Below are 16,697 nucleotides of genomic sequence, written 5' to 3'. Positions count from 1 at the left end.
AATCATGAAGTTCATTTCTCAAGTGTGTTATTTACAAAACACATACAGTACACTCAGAAAACTTTTCTTCTAGGTCCTGGAGAAAGTGCACTTTGGGCAACACAAGTTTATCAGAAAACTGTTCTTCTTGGTCTTGGAGAAAATGCACTTGGTGCCGTCATACTGTATATCTCCCATCATGCGAGAGTTTCATTTCACCACAGTGTTTAGAAACCCTGAGGAAACCAAACGTTGGTTTCTTTTTAATAAACTTTTGCTTCGTGGGTAAGAGCTCATCCTCATCCTTTTTCAATGCCACTGTGTTTTGAGTCACAAGTTTGAGCCTCTGGTTTTCCAGCATCATCTAATCAGGACCATACATACAGCATCCTGCTGAGTGAAGCTGATGATGTATTGTTTCTGCATTATTGATGAGCGTCACTGTTTAACCCATTAAAACCGGGTGTGTAACCACTTAAACCATTATTTTATACTTTGGCTATTGAAAAAATAGCAGATCCACAAGTTCATAGCGCGGCACCGAGTGCCACGCTATGAACTTGTAGATCTGCTATTTTTGAAAGATCGTGAAAATATGTGCAAATCTTTGAATATTCAAATACATATAATTTTGGAGGGTCCTTGACATGAAAAAGTTTGAGCGCCACTGACATAGCAACATAAGTGTTTCAGAAAACTGTTAGGATTTAGAAGACATTTGTAGAATCCCCAGAAGCAAAGATTTGAGTTACAAAAAGTTACAAAATATATATATATTCGAAGATTTGCAACACATTTTCACGATTTATCAAACAAATAGCAGATCTACAAGCTCATAGCGCGCCACAAAGTGCCGCGCTATGAGCTTGTAGATCTGCTATTTTTTAAAATTCTGAGAAATCAAAAAATGACAGATGCATTCCCGGTCTTAATGGTTTAATACCCGCTGACCTGTGGTGATACCGCTCAACTATAACTGCAATTAATCTTACATAAGTAGGAGCATGTTATTCATGATATTAATCATACCCTGAAGAATACATACTTTGTGGAAACGTAGGTGTCTTAATAATAAATAAAAAAGTTATTGCATCATCGTGGCTAGAAGCTGTGCGACCTCGTTATCTCCCGTGGTCAGCACCTCCTATACTGGTGTATGTGTGCTCCTGTTGCATTGTTTGCGTGCTATTAATCATAACAGCATTAAGTAGAGCTACAGGTTATTATCCTGGCTGAAAAGATGTGAGTATCCTCCTCCTGGCTGAAGTTCATGTACCAACAGTAATAATGAAGTTTATTTCCCAAGTGTGTTATTTACAAAACACCCTTGAGAAATTGTAGAATCTGTGAGGATCATAGGACCTTTGAACACTATTTACTGCTGATTGCTTTGTGTTTCGAGTATGTGCTCATGGAGGCTTAATTGTTTTGACCTACTATATAGACTTTCTTATGCTGAACATTTCACACAACAGCTCCATACAGATTGGGTGTAGAAAGTTTCTAGCTTGTTGCTAAAAAGAAATCTGCAAGAAGAGAGGTACGGATTTACGTGTATAGAGACGTTGCAGGTTTTGAATCGCTTTCCTACTGTCCTTCTCTTCTTAATTGTTTCATTATGCAGAAAGGTCTCAAAGGTAATCTTCTAAGTACATGAAACATGCTACTATTGATTTCACGGGCAGGCGGGCACTTAACATGTCAAGTTGTGATTGGAGCCTTGGAGACAGTGATGCATCAGTATAACGCTTGGAACGTAAGGCCCAAAGACAGTTATGTCAGGGAACTCAGAGCAGTTGCTGCTGGCCGACCATTGGTCGGTCTCGGCTCCATACTTCTATTCTCAACCAATCACACACTCACTTTATAATAGAGCACCCTATTTAAATGGGGAAGTTGCATTGCTCGTTCCTTGCTTGCTTTTTGCTGCTGCTGCTTTAACCCATTAAGACCTGGAACGCATCTGTGTCACTTTAGATTTCTTTGGCTATTCAAAAATAGCGGATATACAAGCTCATAGCGCGGCACCGAGTGCCGCACCATGAGCTTGTAGATCTGCTATTTTTGAAAAATCTTGAACATCATTTTTTTAATAGATTTTTTTCAAAAAACTATTAGGATTTAGAAAACATTTGGGTTAAAACGTCAACCAGTGGTCCGGGGGAAACGTCTTTTATGTACTGGGGGATTCAGAGTCCCTATTGGTAGGAAGATGTAATTTGCTTTCTCAGAATACCTACAGTACCTAAAAGCAGATCCAATTCATCGCCAAACCAAAATAAATAATATTGCTCATTTCATATCCAATAAAACAATATTTGATCCATTCATTGTAGTTGTCCTGACTAAATAAACGGCTGTTCTGCTTTGGTGAAGTTTCTGCTGCTGAGCTAGCAAAGACGCAGAAGAACGTCATGTTCTCCATGGCTGCTGCCTTTAGTTTTCTTCCCTTGTGAACTGCATCATCTTGCTGTGTGTGTGTGTGTGTGTGTGTGTGTGTGTGTGTGTGTGTGTGTGTGTGTGTGTGCGTGTGTGCGTGTGAAATATACTGCACATAAAAATTGTAATATGCTGGCTGTGTGGTGTTGTGCCTTGATCCCTGCTGTACTATATGTTCTGGTATTCTTTGTGAGTGGTCTATGTGTAGCAGTGGTTTTGGCTGTCAGCCCAGTCTGCCTGCCTTAAGCATCAGTGGCTTGTGACTCTTCTAGTGGACCTTTCAGTGTGTCACTGCTCCAGAGTCGATGGTGACAGTCACAGCAGAGTAAACAGTCCTCCTGTCTGCTGGTGTCTCAAATGGTCCTTCATTATTTGGCCATGTTTAGTCTGCCTACAAGCATGCATATCTTTTTTTTTTAAGATATTCTTTTGGGCTTTTTCTGTCTTTTATTGATAGTACACAGTATATAGACAGGAAATGTGGAGAGATACGGGGAGTGACACGCAGAAAAGGTTGTCGGGATCGAGACTCGAACACTCGACACGCTGTCAGCCTAGGTGCCCGGACCGCTAGACCGGCGGTCCGGGCCCACGCATGCATATCTGTCTGTCAGTCAGTGTCATATAGTCTTTTGAATACAGTTTTAGTTTTAGTTTTAGTCACGTTTTAGTAATCTGAAATGTTTTAGTTTTAGTCTATAGTTATTAGTTGACTAAATATTAGTGAACTAAATCTACAGTCTATTTTGTCAGCTAAAATGTATTTTGGAGGGGCATGATGGCATTGTAATGGCTGATTTATACTTGGCTGCTTGCCGGAAATATCCGATTGGATATTTTCGGTCCGCGACACTGGATCTATTCTCTCCTCCACTAGTCGCTCCCTGAAATTTTCGTCTAGTTTATATCTGTTGACGAAATTGTCAGTATATTTGATCATGTTCATAGCTTAGTTTACACAATTGTGAGCTTGTACATCGGCTATTTTTGGCGAATGTTCCGCCCAGAATAGGGTTCAAGTCACTCTGTCATGGTTACAGCTCATCTCTGCCCTTCTGACAGTTTTCATCCATCTTTGGGTTTTGCAGAATCCATTCATCCATCCATCCATCTATACATCCATCCATCCATCTGTCCTTTCGTCTGTCTGTCCGTCCGTCCGGCCGTCCGTCGATCCATCCCTCAGTCTGCACCTCTATTTCTATGTCAAAGTTTGCCATTTCTTCTCCTCCTCTTTCGCTCTTTCTCGCCTTCCTTCACCTCGCCCTTTCTCTTCCTCAAAGTTCTCTCTCTTTTCATATTCCTCCACCCCCTCCTTCATCCCACTTCCCCTCTCTCTCTTCCCCTGCCTGAAGCTCATCCTCTCTATTATTCATGCACAGAGGCTATGGCGTGTAGATCAAGTCAGATGCAAGAGACAGGAGAAATGTCTCTCTGAGGTGTTTCAGGACATGGAGAGTCATGCTTGACATGCATTATATAGAGTGAATCTATGTGTATTGCGAATTGCAAGAAAATGCCTGCAGCTGACCGGATAGTGCGTCAGCCACATAATCACAACGTCACCAATTCCATTCCAGCTGGAGACCTGAGTTGCATGTCTTCCATTCGGGGAAGATCAAGCTAGAGAGGCGCTGTGCTTGATAAGCCCGCCCACATTTGGATACTGGGCCCTGATTGGTCCCTCACGACTTTGGAGGGAGAGAAATGAAATCTCTATTGAGGGGGGCCAGACCTAATCTGCCGAGGGCTAAAGTGCGATGCAATTTTGCAATGGCAGATTCGTCTGGAACCAGGCTACTTTATATCATCACCAGATCTCAACCCAGTTGAACGCCTATGGGGAACGATGGATGACTTGGCATAGGCTGACATTTATTTAATATCCCCTGCTGCAAAAACGAGGTGAAAACTTAATGAATTAAATTATACTTATAGAATCAAGATGAAAACAAAAATTGATTAGAAGGTAAAAATATATATTCTTACAGAAGTTGATTAAAACAATGTTGCAAACATTTACGGATTGTTTAATGAGTACTCCTTTAGTCCCGCACGCACACACGCACACACACACACTTAATCTTGCTCGTCATGGGATTTAGCATGCTGATTAAATCATCTCTCTTGTCACCAGTCATACATAATATGTGACCGGTCCAGCTAAAGTGGGACAAGGCCCACTGACACATCTGGTGTAATATAGGAGGAGGGGGAGGATCTCCCTGCTCTGTTACAGCTGGCAACTGGACTGAGAAACTGGGTTAATGTCCTGGTTATGTCCCCAAAACAACCCATCTCCCCGTGGTGGTACATGGATCATGTCACCATTCCGAACATACCGACGGGTGTAAAACTTGTGTGGAATTGAGTGAAGATAACAAAATGTATCACCCCATTCGAATGCTATCAATGCATTGAATGGGAGATTATCACGTTTTATCAGACCATTGAATGGGCGAAGTAGGCGACATACTGACCTATACCAACGATTTATCAGAGCATTCATTGGGTGTTATCAAGACCTACAGTACTGACCTACCGACGGAGATGACTTAAAAAGTTCAGTTTCGGTTTCGGACCATGATGGAGGCGCGCAGTTTCTAGCAAACAGGTGCCACGCGAGGGACCACCGAGCGAGCTAAAGCGAGTGAGTTGCCGTGCCGAACGTTGCGGCGTTCGCTTGAGCCTACTCATCGCTGTTAGAGTTATGTACCGATAGGCACAGAATCGTAAATCATGTTGTTGGCACTGCTCTACCTCCGAGTTGGTCAGTAGCTCCTGATAACACCCAATTATGAATGGTCTGATAAATAGGGTAGGTCAGTATGTCGCCTACTCGCCCATTCAATGGTCTGATAAAACGTGACAATCTCCCATTCAATGCATTGATAGCATTCGAAGCCGCTGAATGTATCTGCTTCCATGAAAGTGGGCCGATATAATTGAGCAGTTAACATTCTATTATGCTTTGTGACATGTATAGAAATGCTTTTGGATCAAGATACCAAGAGAAAAAGATCAAATTGACTATGAAAGAAGGTTCATTGTTGGGGCCCATCCACAGGGCATGAGAATGCTTTGATGAGTATGAAAATTATGATATGCTAGGGCCTTCGCAGTCACGAGATCTCAACCCAGTTGAATACCTATATACCTATATATACCTATACCATATTTTTGACCGACGTGTTACTCAGATATCATTTTGAGGCTTTTGTTAGAATGGTGTTCCGGACGCGATGCGAGAGTGCAGTCTAGCCCAGTGGTTCTCAAACTTTTTCATGTCAAGGACCCCCAAATTGACACTTATTAGCCAGCGGACCCCCATTTGAAAAGAAATGCCACGGACCCCCCCCCCCATAAGAGATGATTTTTACAGCTCTAGCAGTCAATTCTCAACCATTTTAATTGAAGGACCCCCAGTTTGGCATGCATAAGGCTACGGACCCCTATTTTATGGCATTTCTATCTCTGGGGCCCCAATTCATATTGTAAAATCAATGTTCATTTAACTTTGAGAGTGTACAAATGGAACCAAATGGACCCGTTAGGGTCCATTTGGTTCCATTTGTACACTCAGAGTTACAGACACATAAGGATCAATTTGGTTCCTAACTATTAATTTGGCTGGGGACCCCCTGGAACCCCCTCAAGTACCCCTGGGGGTCCCCGGACCCCACTTTGAGAACCAATGGTCTAGCCAACACCAACTGGGGACTCCTGAATCGCTGCCTTCCACAGCCTCCTGTCTAGCATCAGGTTATTGAGCTCTGCAGTGTTGTTAGCTCTACTGTCATTTCTTTCCTGGCTGTGCCCTGGGTCGGCTCCTTCAGAATGGTGGTGGTTCGATCATATCACCCCCCAGAAGAGTTCCAGAGACTGGTCTCTCCTTTAATTTGTCACCCTGTCTGTATGCCAAATGTTTTAAAAAAAAAGGAATTGGCAAAAAGAGAAAGAGAAAATACCATTAAAAAAAGACACTGTAACCTGGTGTCATTTCCTACATTTGTATTTCTGTATCCGAGAGTACTTTCCTTACTCTGTAACTTGTGTAACTGCTGTGGTGCCTCTGGGCGACTGTAATTCCGCGCGGGAATTACAGTATGTGTGTGTGTGTGTGTGTATATTTATGTATACATATACTTTTTTTATCATTCATTTCTTTCCCACCAAACAACGTTGTGTTGGATAGGTGATAATAAGCATAGCACGACGCACGTAATGTGTTCCGAGGCTGGGTTGCTAGGAAGTAAAGCTCATTCATCATTATGCATCATTATGGGATGTTGCTCATTTGCAGACAGTGGCCCTGATGGCCTGATGCTGTCATCTGTTGTCAGGGTGAGCGATGGAGAGAGAGAGAGAGAGAGAGAGAGAGAGAGAGAGAGAGAGAGAGAGAGAGAGAGAGAGAGAGAGAGAGAGAGAGAGAGAGAGAGAGAGAGAGAGAGAGAGAGAGAGAGAGAGAGAGAGAGAGAGAGAGAGAGAGAGAGAGAGAGAGACAGAGACAGAGAGTATGTGTTATGTCAGAAAGAGTGGGGAACGCCAGAGAGGATGGTATAAGATGTACAGTGGTTCTCAACATGTGGGTCAGGACCCCCAGGGGGTCCCAGTCCCCACATGATCATGTCTGATTGGTCAGTCCTATCACACATGACTTGGCATGGCATTTCACTACATGTAAGAGACCACACCTATATCCTACTATAATCCTACTATCCTACTATAATCCTACTATAATTCTAGTAACCTCTGTAGTGGTACGTGAGTGAAGATACCCGGTTCTCCTCACTGGCTGGACCAATTGCTCTGATTTTGCACACAGCCATTGACCATTACCATCTGAACGCAACTGTGAAGCCCGATTTTCAATTTCATCAAATCTCAGCTTCTTATTAGCGCTTTTGTGTCAAAGAATGTCATCCCATAGCTGGGGCTGCCCAGCTATGGGACGAACTTCCTCCCGGGTTGCCAGATCATGTGCGCATATCCCCCCACGGATGCGCTGCGCCGACCGGGTATGGTCTAGTTTTATTAATTTATTGAAACGTAATGAGATGAATGTGGAACGGGATGAGGAACGGGGGGGTAGGGTTAGTCTCAGGAGCTGACGGCCATCGTTGCTGTACTCGCTGAGCGGTCGGTCGTCTCTGCTCCGTCACTGTCCCTCCTGAATTCCTAGAAGAATAGACAGATGGAAGAAGAGCGAGAATGAGGAGAAAGGAGGAGGTTGAGGAGGATGTGAAGCAGAACAAACAAACAAACAAACATTTATACTGTGGTGATTGATTGCAATAAGGATTGGCTGTGGTGAGTGGAGGCAGGTGTAGTGGATACGGGTGATTGTGAATGAGGGAGTGGCTAATGAGTGAAGGTAGGTATAGTTGATCAAGGAAGCTTTTGAAAGGAAAGGACGTTCCGTCCATCCGTTCTCTAGATATATTGCTGTGTTGGTTTTCGATATGTACACTGTATCATTTTATAGAGGTATCTAAAGGGCACAAAGTATGTTTCTGAACTGCCAAAGTATCGCGAGACTGTCCACCATTTCCTGTCTGGCAGCCAAATCTCGCGATACCTCCGAGATAGAAACGATACCTGCCGCTGTTTAGATGCCTCAATAAAAATATCTATTGTGCACATCGAAAAGCAAGTGATTAAAAAACAACCTGTTACATGTCTTCTTTTATATTCCTGAACCGATTATATGACAAAGGTCGCAAATCGTTCAGAAATTGTGTTTGTTCATGAGCTGGTCCAGCCGGCTCCATCCACTGCAATGTATTTCATCAAACTTCCGGTTTGAGGTTTGCCACCCATGAGTATCATGTCAGTATATCTAGAGCATTGGTTCTCAAAGTGGGGTCCGGGGACCCCCAGGGGGGGTCCTTGGGGGGGTACCAGGGGGTCCCCAGCAAAATGTGTTAATATAGCGTCACAATAAGTTTAACCTTTTACACTTTGGCTATTCAAAAATCTTGTAAATTTGTGTAAACCTTTGAATATATATATATTTTAAAGCGAACAATCGTAACTCAAATCTTTGCTTCTGGGGGGTCCCTGGAACAAAATATTTGAGATGGGGGTCCGCGGCCTAATACATATAATTTTGGGGGTCCTTGACATCTCAAAAAGTTTGAGAACCACTGATCTAGAGAACGGATGGACTGCATGTCTTTTCCTTTCAAAACCTTCCTAGTAGTAGATAGGGAAGCGATTGAGAACGGGGGAGTGGCCGTGATAAGCAGAGGGTGTGGTCTCTACTCCTGAAGGTTGCGTTGAACACAACATCACATGGACTGCAAAAGCCTGTGATGAGCAGCAGCACTAAGTGCTCATCAATATGAATGAACGAGATGTGACGAGTGACAGGACTGAGATTCACAGAGTTGATCGCTCTCGCCTTCAGGCTTAACGCCTCTTATTGATTCTGACTTAGTACATTATGTATGGATGGGTTTATATGTAGATCAGTGCTGCTTATACAAATGGACTATGTGGTCCCAGGTGGAATCCATTCCATAATTTGAAAGCAGAGACTAATGCCTACATGAATACCAAAGGCAGATTTCATTTAACTTATAAATGTTAAGCCTCTCAGGTGTTGACTTTGGGCTATAACCTCAGTATTGCCTAACATGAGCAGTGATGAATCTTTACTCAACAATATACGTGTACCAGTCTTATAGGCTGATATTTGCTACCAGTATGCAACATTTTTCAAAAATGCGCCGACAGTGGTGCATGCCATGCACTATATCAGACTGGAGGGACCTCAAGAACCAACCGACCCTGAGACCAAGAGTCTGCTAATTACTAGTGCGCCATGTAATGAGAGATGTCCGGTAATTAGGATGTAATGACAGGTGTAAGGTAATTACTAATTGGGTAACATTATGCTACCTAATTACGTAAGCATAAAGTCGTCGCTGTTGAGCAGAAAACCATATTTCAACGTTTTATGTTAACGACATGTCACGATGGGATGCATTGTGAGCTTGTAGTTCGACTATTTTCACTATTTTTGTGAAAGTATGAAATAGAGCTTAAAGGAGTAGTTCACCCAAAACATTTCTTATTTTCTATCAATTACACACCCCATGAAGCATTTTACTTGCCCTTAACCCATGAAAACCAGGAGAGTATCTGTGTCATTTTAGATTTTAGCAACATTCGTTTTTCAGAAAAAATCTTAGGATTTAGAACAGTATGTGGTTCTCAAAAATAGCAGAGCGTTTGCCCCAACTGCCACTCAAAGTGGCTACTGGCCAATCACAGTGCGTCCTTGCACAAGCGTATTGGCCAATCATGCACAAGTGGTATAGATTATTGCGATGACGCGGCTCGGTCCTAACCTGCTGTAGGCGGGATGCTGGGCGTGATGCTGTGAGGACCGTGTCCTAACCTGCTGTGACAGCCATGGAGCTGCTGCTGCTGCTGCTGCTGTGTCTGCGTCGTGTCAACTTTGACAGATAGGAAGTCACCTCAAAGCCTTGATCCTCTGTCACCCCTGTGTCCCCTCTACCTCACTGTCTGTGGCCAGGGCTGCACGCACGCGCGCACGCGCGCACGCACGCACGCACGCACGCGTCTCTCTCTCTCTCTCTCTCTCTCAGACCTCTTATCCCCAAATTCTAACTTTTAGCGTTTTTTTGAACTCTTGAGAGCGTAAAATTAGCGTAAAAGAGCGTAAAATTGACCTGTGAGGTCCAATACATATCTAAAAATGTTTTCTAAATCCTAACAGTGTTGCTATATCAGTGGTGCTACAAATTTTTCATGTCAAGGACCCCCAAAATTACATGTATTTGACCGCAGACCCCCATCTCAAAATATTTTTTTTCCAGGGACCCCCCAGAAGCAAATATTGGAGTTAAAAATGTTTTACAAATTTGCACAAAATGTACAAGCTCATAGGGACGCACTGTGTGCCGCGCTATGAGCTTGTATATCTGCTATTTTTGAATAGCCAAAGAAATCTAAAATTACACAGATGCTTAATTGATTAAGACCACACATCATTGGATGCTGTATTTATTTTGTGCGAAGTTATTACGTTCTTTTTATCATCTCGATGGTTGCGCTGTACCTTTGGTTCTCTCCGTTTCTCTTTCTCTCCTTCTCGCTGTTTGTCTGGCTCACGCCTGTTCTTTATTGCTGTTCTCCGTTGCACGTGTCTCCACCCGTTTCTCTGCGTTATGTTGACAAACATTAGACAGCCGGTGTCACATATCACCCCCGTCCCCAGTGTGAATGTTGTGTGTGTGTGTGTGTGTGTGTGTGGGAGAGGCGGTGACGTTGGCTGCTCTCTACAGTGAGACAGCATGGTGGGCAGCTCTGATGCTGCTGTTTTGTTATGTTCCATTTTAATTAGAATATGACTCTCATCAGTTCTATATTCAACAAAATAAATCTCCCATATATATGTACTATATATGCAGTGGTTCTCAACCAGTGGTCCTTGAGGGGGTTCCAGGTGGTCCCCAGCTAAATGATGGAGAGTTGGTAACCAAATGGACCCTTATTAGATCTTTAAAGGGGAATACCACTCATTTTCATCATTGAACTAGGTCTTTAATACACCTTAGAGCTGTTGGGTGGAAATAAGAATAAAAAGTCCCCCCCCCCCTTTGTACTTTTGGCTCCGCCCCCAAAAGTACACCCTGCGTATGTCACTGATCACATGACCTCAATCAATTATCCAGTTCTAGGTAACATAGAAGGGGGGGGGGGATTTGTTCTTATTTCCACACAACAAAATGAGTGGTATACCCCTTTAACTCTTGAGAGCGTAAAATGAAACCAAATGGACCCGTAAGGGTTGTTAAACATGTTTACCATCTGCATTACTTAATTAAAGAATTGTTATTTTGATCAACGTTTGCCTGTTGTCTCTCCTATTGGTGCCAACATCAATACAGCATGGAATTGTGGACAAAATCGTATCCAACGACAACAAAATATTCTAAGTCGTGGGTCTGATAGTCAAATGGTGGTTCGTGGCTCAAATGCCGAAATAAATAATGGACCTTGATATGAAAAGGGTTGAGAACCACTGCGCCGCATCGCATAATATGCGCATATTTCAATATTCTGCATATTGCCGCATATTTCGCAACTTCCCGCAATTTCACTGCATAAAATTGCAACCCCCCCCGCATATTTCGTCACTAAATCAAGGACTTTAGCCCGCGTTTTCCTGGAGGGTCCACCTTGTGTGCAAAGCTGAATTAACGAGCAACTGAAAGGTTTAGTTTCTCCCATACCTCTGGAAAGTAGAGGTGCTGAGGGTTCTCTGTCTCTCTCTCTCTCTCTCTCTCTCTCTCTCTCTCTCTCTCTCTCTCTCTCTCTCTCTCTCTCTAACACGTTACTGCATTGTGTGTGCATTTCCATAACTCAAATGCAATCTTTTTTTTTTGTTGCAATATTCATTGTCCTTCATTCAGAGTGAAGACACCTCATTATCTAGCCTAGCTCCTGGCTAGCTGACAGACTCTTCTTCTCTCCAGCCATCCACTCTGTCACATTATACCGACTACATTACATCCCCTGGTCACCAATACCGCTGGTTACAAAAAGTCACATCTTTTACTGAAGTAAAAGTATCAATACTGCAGTGTAGAAATACTCTGTTACAAGTAAAAGTAAAGTAAAGTAAAATTAAAAGCTTGTGAACTGATGTTCAACATCAGCTGACTGGCAGCTAGTTACAGCTTTGGCGTGCAAGACTTCTGTGTCCTGCATGAATGAATGCTTCATTTATGAAACACACAGTACAGGATCAGACATTCTGTCAACATTTTCCCTAAAAGGAAACCAGAAGCAGGGCTAAAGAGACACACATCCCCACTGGCTAATATAATAGAAGAATAAGCAGATGGTGGTTATCCAAAGCAGAGGCAGGGAGATCCCCCCCACAACCCTGGATGCATGCGTTCCATCAGAACGTCTCAGGGAACATGGGGGTCTTGGAGGGCTGACTGTAAGCAGGTCATGTGTGTGTGGCTTAGCGTGAGCTTTGCTGTATAGGCCTGAGGTCAGTGCTGTACCCGTGTTAGTGCTAATGTATGGTATGACCTGCATGCTGATGGAACTATAGCAGTAGGCAGGGCTATTTTAACCACTTTACCCATTAAGACCGGGAACTCATCTGTTTGTCATTTTTAGATTTCTTTGGTTAAAAAATAGGAGATCTACAAGCTCATAGCGCGACACAGAGTGCCGCGCTATGAGCTTGTAGATCTCCTATTTCATGAAAAAAAATGTGTGCAAGTCTTTGAATATTATGTATTTTTAAGTGAACATTTTTAACTCAAATCTTTGCTTCTGGGGTGTCCCTGGAACCCTGGTCCGCAGCCAAATACTGTACATATGATTTTAGGGGTCTTTGACATGAAAAGGTTTGAGACCCACTGATTTTTTTTAAAAACTGACATTTGTAGAATCCGCAGTAGCAAAGATTTGAGTTACAAATGTTTGCTTTAACTAAATATATTTATTCAAATATTTGCACATATTTTCAAAAATAGCAGGTCTACAAGCTCATGAGCTTGTTTATCTGCTATTTTTGAATAGCCCAAAATATGTAAAAACGATAGTCTTTTTTGGGGTGAACTATCCATTTAAACCCACTATTCTTAGTAAAACAGAAAAAATCTACAAGCTCATGTGACATGTTCTGAAGTTGTAGATCTGCTACTTTTGGCGAACGTTCCCCACAGAATAGGGATGCTGGGGTTCAAGTGCTTCTCTCTCTCCCTCTATCTCTCTTTCTCCATTGGTTTCCTTCTCAGCATCAGTCGCGTAACGAGGCAACAGTATGCCCCCACGCGAGGCAGTAACAGCGGGCCCTCATGAACGCGCATGCAGCGCACGTGCATGTGCGCATAGACTTTTTTTTGCGGTTATTAGTGGTTATTAGTGGTTTCTGATACTTTTTTCGCGGGTTTGTGACGAATTTCGGGTACATAAACGACGGTTTTGTAACCGACCAAACACTACTGAATTATTATTTTTTTTCCCTGGGTGGGGATGTGCCCCTAACGTCATGGGCCCCAACGCAACCGCGTTGTCTGCGTGACGGTAGTGACGCCCCTGCTCAGCATTATACAACCTAGCATGAGTTGGCCTGTCATGTCTCACCAGCTATTTTACTCTGAGATGCATGGGGCTAAGAATATCTGCATAAAGATGCTAGCAGGACTACTGTGAGGCGACTAGCTTACTGTACAACTGAAGTTTACTGAACCCAGCTTATGGAGGTACATTATATACTGTAGGAGCGCTATAACAGGCCTGCATTGATGATCATGACGCAAGTTACTCCCCAATATATAGGCCACACATATTTTGTGTGTGTGTGTGTGTGTGTGTGTGTGTGTGTGTGTGTGTGTGTGTGTGTGTGTGTGTGTGTGTGTGTGTGTGTGTGTGTGTGTGTGTGTGTGTGTGTGTGTGTGTGTGTGTGTGTGCGGACCACGTCATCACGCTCATGTGACTATGACTCAGCCATAATGTTATAAGCTGTCCCAATGCAGATACGCCCAAATATGTCCTGGCACAACATTGTTTCAGATCGGGGGCCAAAATCATTTTAGAGGCAAGGCCACTTGGCCTTTGGTGTTGTCAATTCTTTGAGGGCACAAAGGCCAAATGCCAGGGCAAGAAGGCCATCAAATAAAACAATGATTTTTAAGTTCACGGAAATAATGAATTTAACTTGAAGGTTAAAGGGGAATTTTGGACCAAGGCTTTCTTACCTTTTCTATGATATTATGATATCTTAGGATGAATGGTACAGTAGAAAAATGTCTCTCTTTTTTTTGTTTTTGGTGAGATCTGACGTCCATAGTGACAGAGCACTATGCAACCAAAAAAAAAGAGGAAAAAAGCGGAAGTCTCGCTACACAAGATTGAAATCTCGAGATATCAATCTCGTCTGGCGAGACATCCGCTTTTTTTTTTTTTTTGAATAGTCACTATGAACGTCAGATCTCTCTCTCTCAACGAAAAAAAAGCTATTAAAATACGCGATCTAACGCAAGGCCTATTGGCGCACGTTTTAAGCTGTGGCGGACCCAGGACGGAGTTATGACATTTTTCTGCTGTACCATTCATCCTAAGATATCATACCATCATAGAAAAGGTATGAAACCCTTGGTCCAAAATGTGCCTTTAAGGATGATTTAATTTTAGTGATTTAATAGTACAAGAATAGTGTAACTATCTGTGAAATATAACCCATTTATTTCATAAAATGATGTATTGGGAAATGACCAATATTTGTACAAAGTCATAGCCTATTGGTCTCAATATTTGTCACATTCAGCCCTGGACTTCACTGACTGTAGGGGTCACATTAATCACTTTAGAATCACAGATTAGAGATTTTATGTATTTTCGATTTTTCACTATTCAAAATATAGTATTTCTTTATTATTAATAATTATAGCTTGTAGATTGCCTTTTTTCGCCATTTTAAATTGTGGTGTAACGGTGTTACATGTTAATCCGTTACTTCCCAACCCTGCTAATATTTACCCTGGCTAAATGTGTGCTACTATGGAGCACTTTCTTCTTGGCCGCCATCAGACTTGTGAACACACACACTGAACATTACATGTCCCAGACTATGTAATGGACCTATGACAATGCATTTTGGTCTTTTAGGTGGTTTAGATTTTTTATACAGATTGTTTATTTATTTAAGCAACTTAGTTTTTTCAGCTTCCCACTGAAAACAAACCGAAACTCATTTAACAATAGCGTCCTCAGAGCAGACAAAACCACGGAAAGATATTCACATTTTAACTTGCTCTTTCATCATAGAAACAAGTGGGCTCATAACCAAAACGATCCATGTTCTCTGGGAGAAGTGGTGTTAGTGTTCCGTGTAGAAATATTGTTAGTGGGAATGAGAACATAAACGCACCACCGGAAGTTTCCTTGCGCACGGGTGCTCCATTTAGCTCCCCCCAGAGCCAAGTGAAAGAGTAAAAACAGCAGAGGGCACTGTTTTTCCTTTTTGTTTGGCGATGGGTTCCCAGATTGAGCGCACAATGAATTTCATGTGCCTTTTTTTACAGTACTTGGTGTAATTGGTATCGTTGACAAATAAAGTTGAAACCTTGAACCTTGCTCTCTCTTTCTGCAGGGCATCAACATAGTGGGGCCCAGTAGTAATGCGGAGCCCCCGCCTCATCCAGCCAGCCCAGCCATGTACCAGCTGGACATCACCCTGAAGAGAGGCAACAACCTGGCCATCAGAGACCGAACAGGTAAGGAGGAGCAGCTCACTGAATCCTGTTCTTTCTCTCTTTGGTTCTCAAGGTTGTGTTGTAGAGCATTGGTTCTGAAAGTGGGGTCTGGGGCATGGGTTGCCAGATCTGCTTATTATAAGTTGCCTGCAAGATTTTATTTGAAAATAGCAGATCTACAAGCTCACAACGCGTCGCGATGTGACGCGTTGTGAGCTTGTAGATCGGCTATTTTCAAATAGCTGATGTATATGTTAAAGTGCTTGTGTGGCCCATAGTTGCTTCTTTTGGGCTGGTTTTCCTAGACATGGTTGCTTGTTTCTCTCACAGAATATGGCAACACTGGTCTGGGGCCCCCCTGGGGTATACCAGGGCCAGGGGGTCCCCCAGCAAAGGTAGTTAACACAGCGTCATTGATTGATTGAATATTTTATTAGAACAGAAATGTAAAAACAGTCAAAAGTACAGTCAAACACTTTGTCTAAAAGGATAACACCAACAAAAAGTCCTTGCGTCGTGTTTCCATTGTGGCCATAGGTATTCAATTCATCAACATATAAAATAGCACCGAACATTCAATATCATCACAAATATAAAACACTATATGTACAGAGTGGAAAGGGGGGGGGGGGCTCATAGCTCATAGCGCGGCACCGAGTGTAAAGTCAGTCAGATCAACGGATCTCCCAAAAATGTTGATTGTGTGCCTTTGTTTCAGTATGTGCTGTGTTCATGGGTTCTACCTATCTATCTATCTGTCTGGCTGGCTGGCTGGCTGGCTGTGGGATGTGTTTAAATAATATCAATAATGTGTAGTGCGTCTATGGTGCTTTTTACTGTATGTGTAGGTCCTGTCTTGATAAATGTGCAGTATATGTACTGTAGTTGATTGTGTATGTATAGCTGCATCTGAGTGTGTGTGTGTGTGTGTGTGTGTGTGTGTGTGTGTGTGTGTGTGTGTGTGTGTGTGTGTGTGTGTGTGTGTGTGTGTGTGTGTGTGTGTGTGTGTGTGTGTGTGTTTCTCTT

At 42.8% G+C, this 16,697-nt stretch overlaps 1 protein-coding gene across 1 annotated transcript in view; it reads left to right on the top strand.

Moving 5' to 3' along the window:
* mctp1a (multiple C2 domains, transmembrane 1a) overlaps positions 1–16,697 on the top strand; it is a 289,927-nt gene that overhangs the window by 92,498 nt on the left and 180,732 nt on the right. Inside the window, exon 2 of the mRNA XM_084054050.1 lies at positions 15,569–15,692. Within this exon, the coding sequence (XP_083910176.1) occupies positions 15,569–15,692 (124 nt within the window). The remainder of the gene's footprint in view (positions 1–15,568; positions 15,693–16,697) is intronic.

This window comes from Gymnoscopelus microlampas (assembly GCF_963454915.1).
Source record: "Gymnoscopelus microlampas genome assembly, chromosome: 4".
In the NCBI taxonomy this organism is placed as follows: Eukaryota; Metazoa; Chordata; class Actinopteri; order Myctophiformes; family Myctophidae; genus Gymnoscopelus; species Gymnoscopelus microlampas.
Note: the sequence above shows the minus strand (reverse complement) of the source record. Positions and strands in the feature narration are given on the sequence as shown.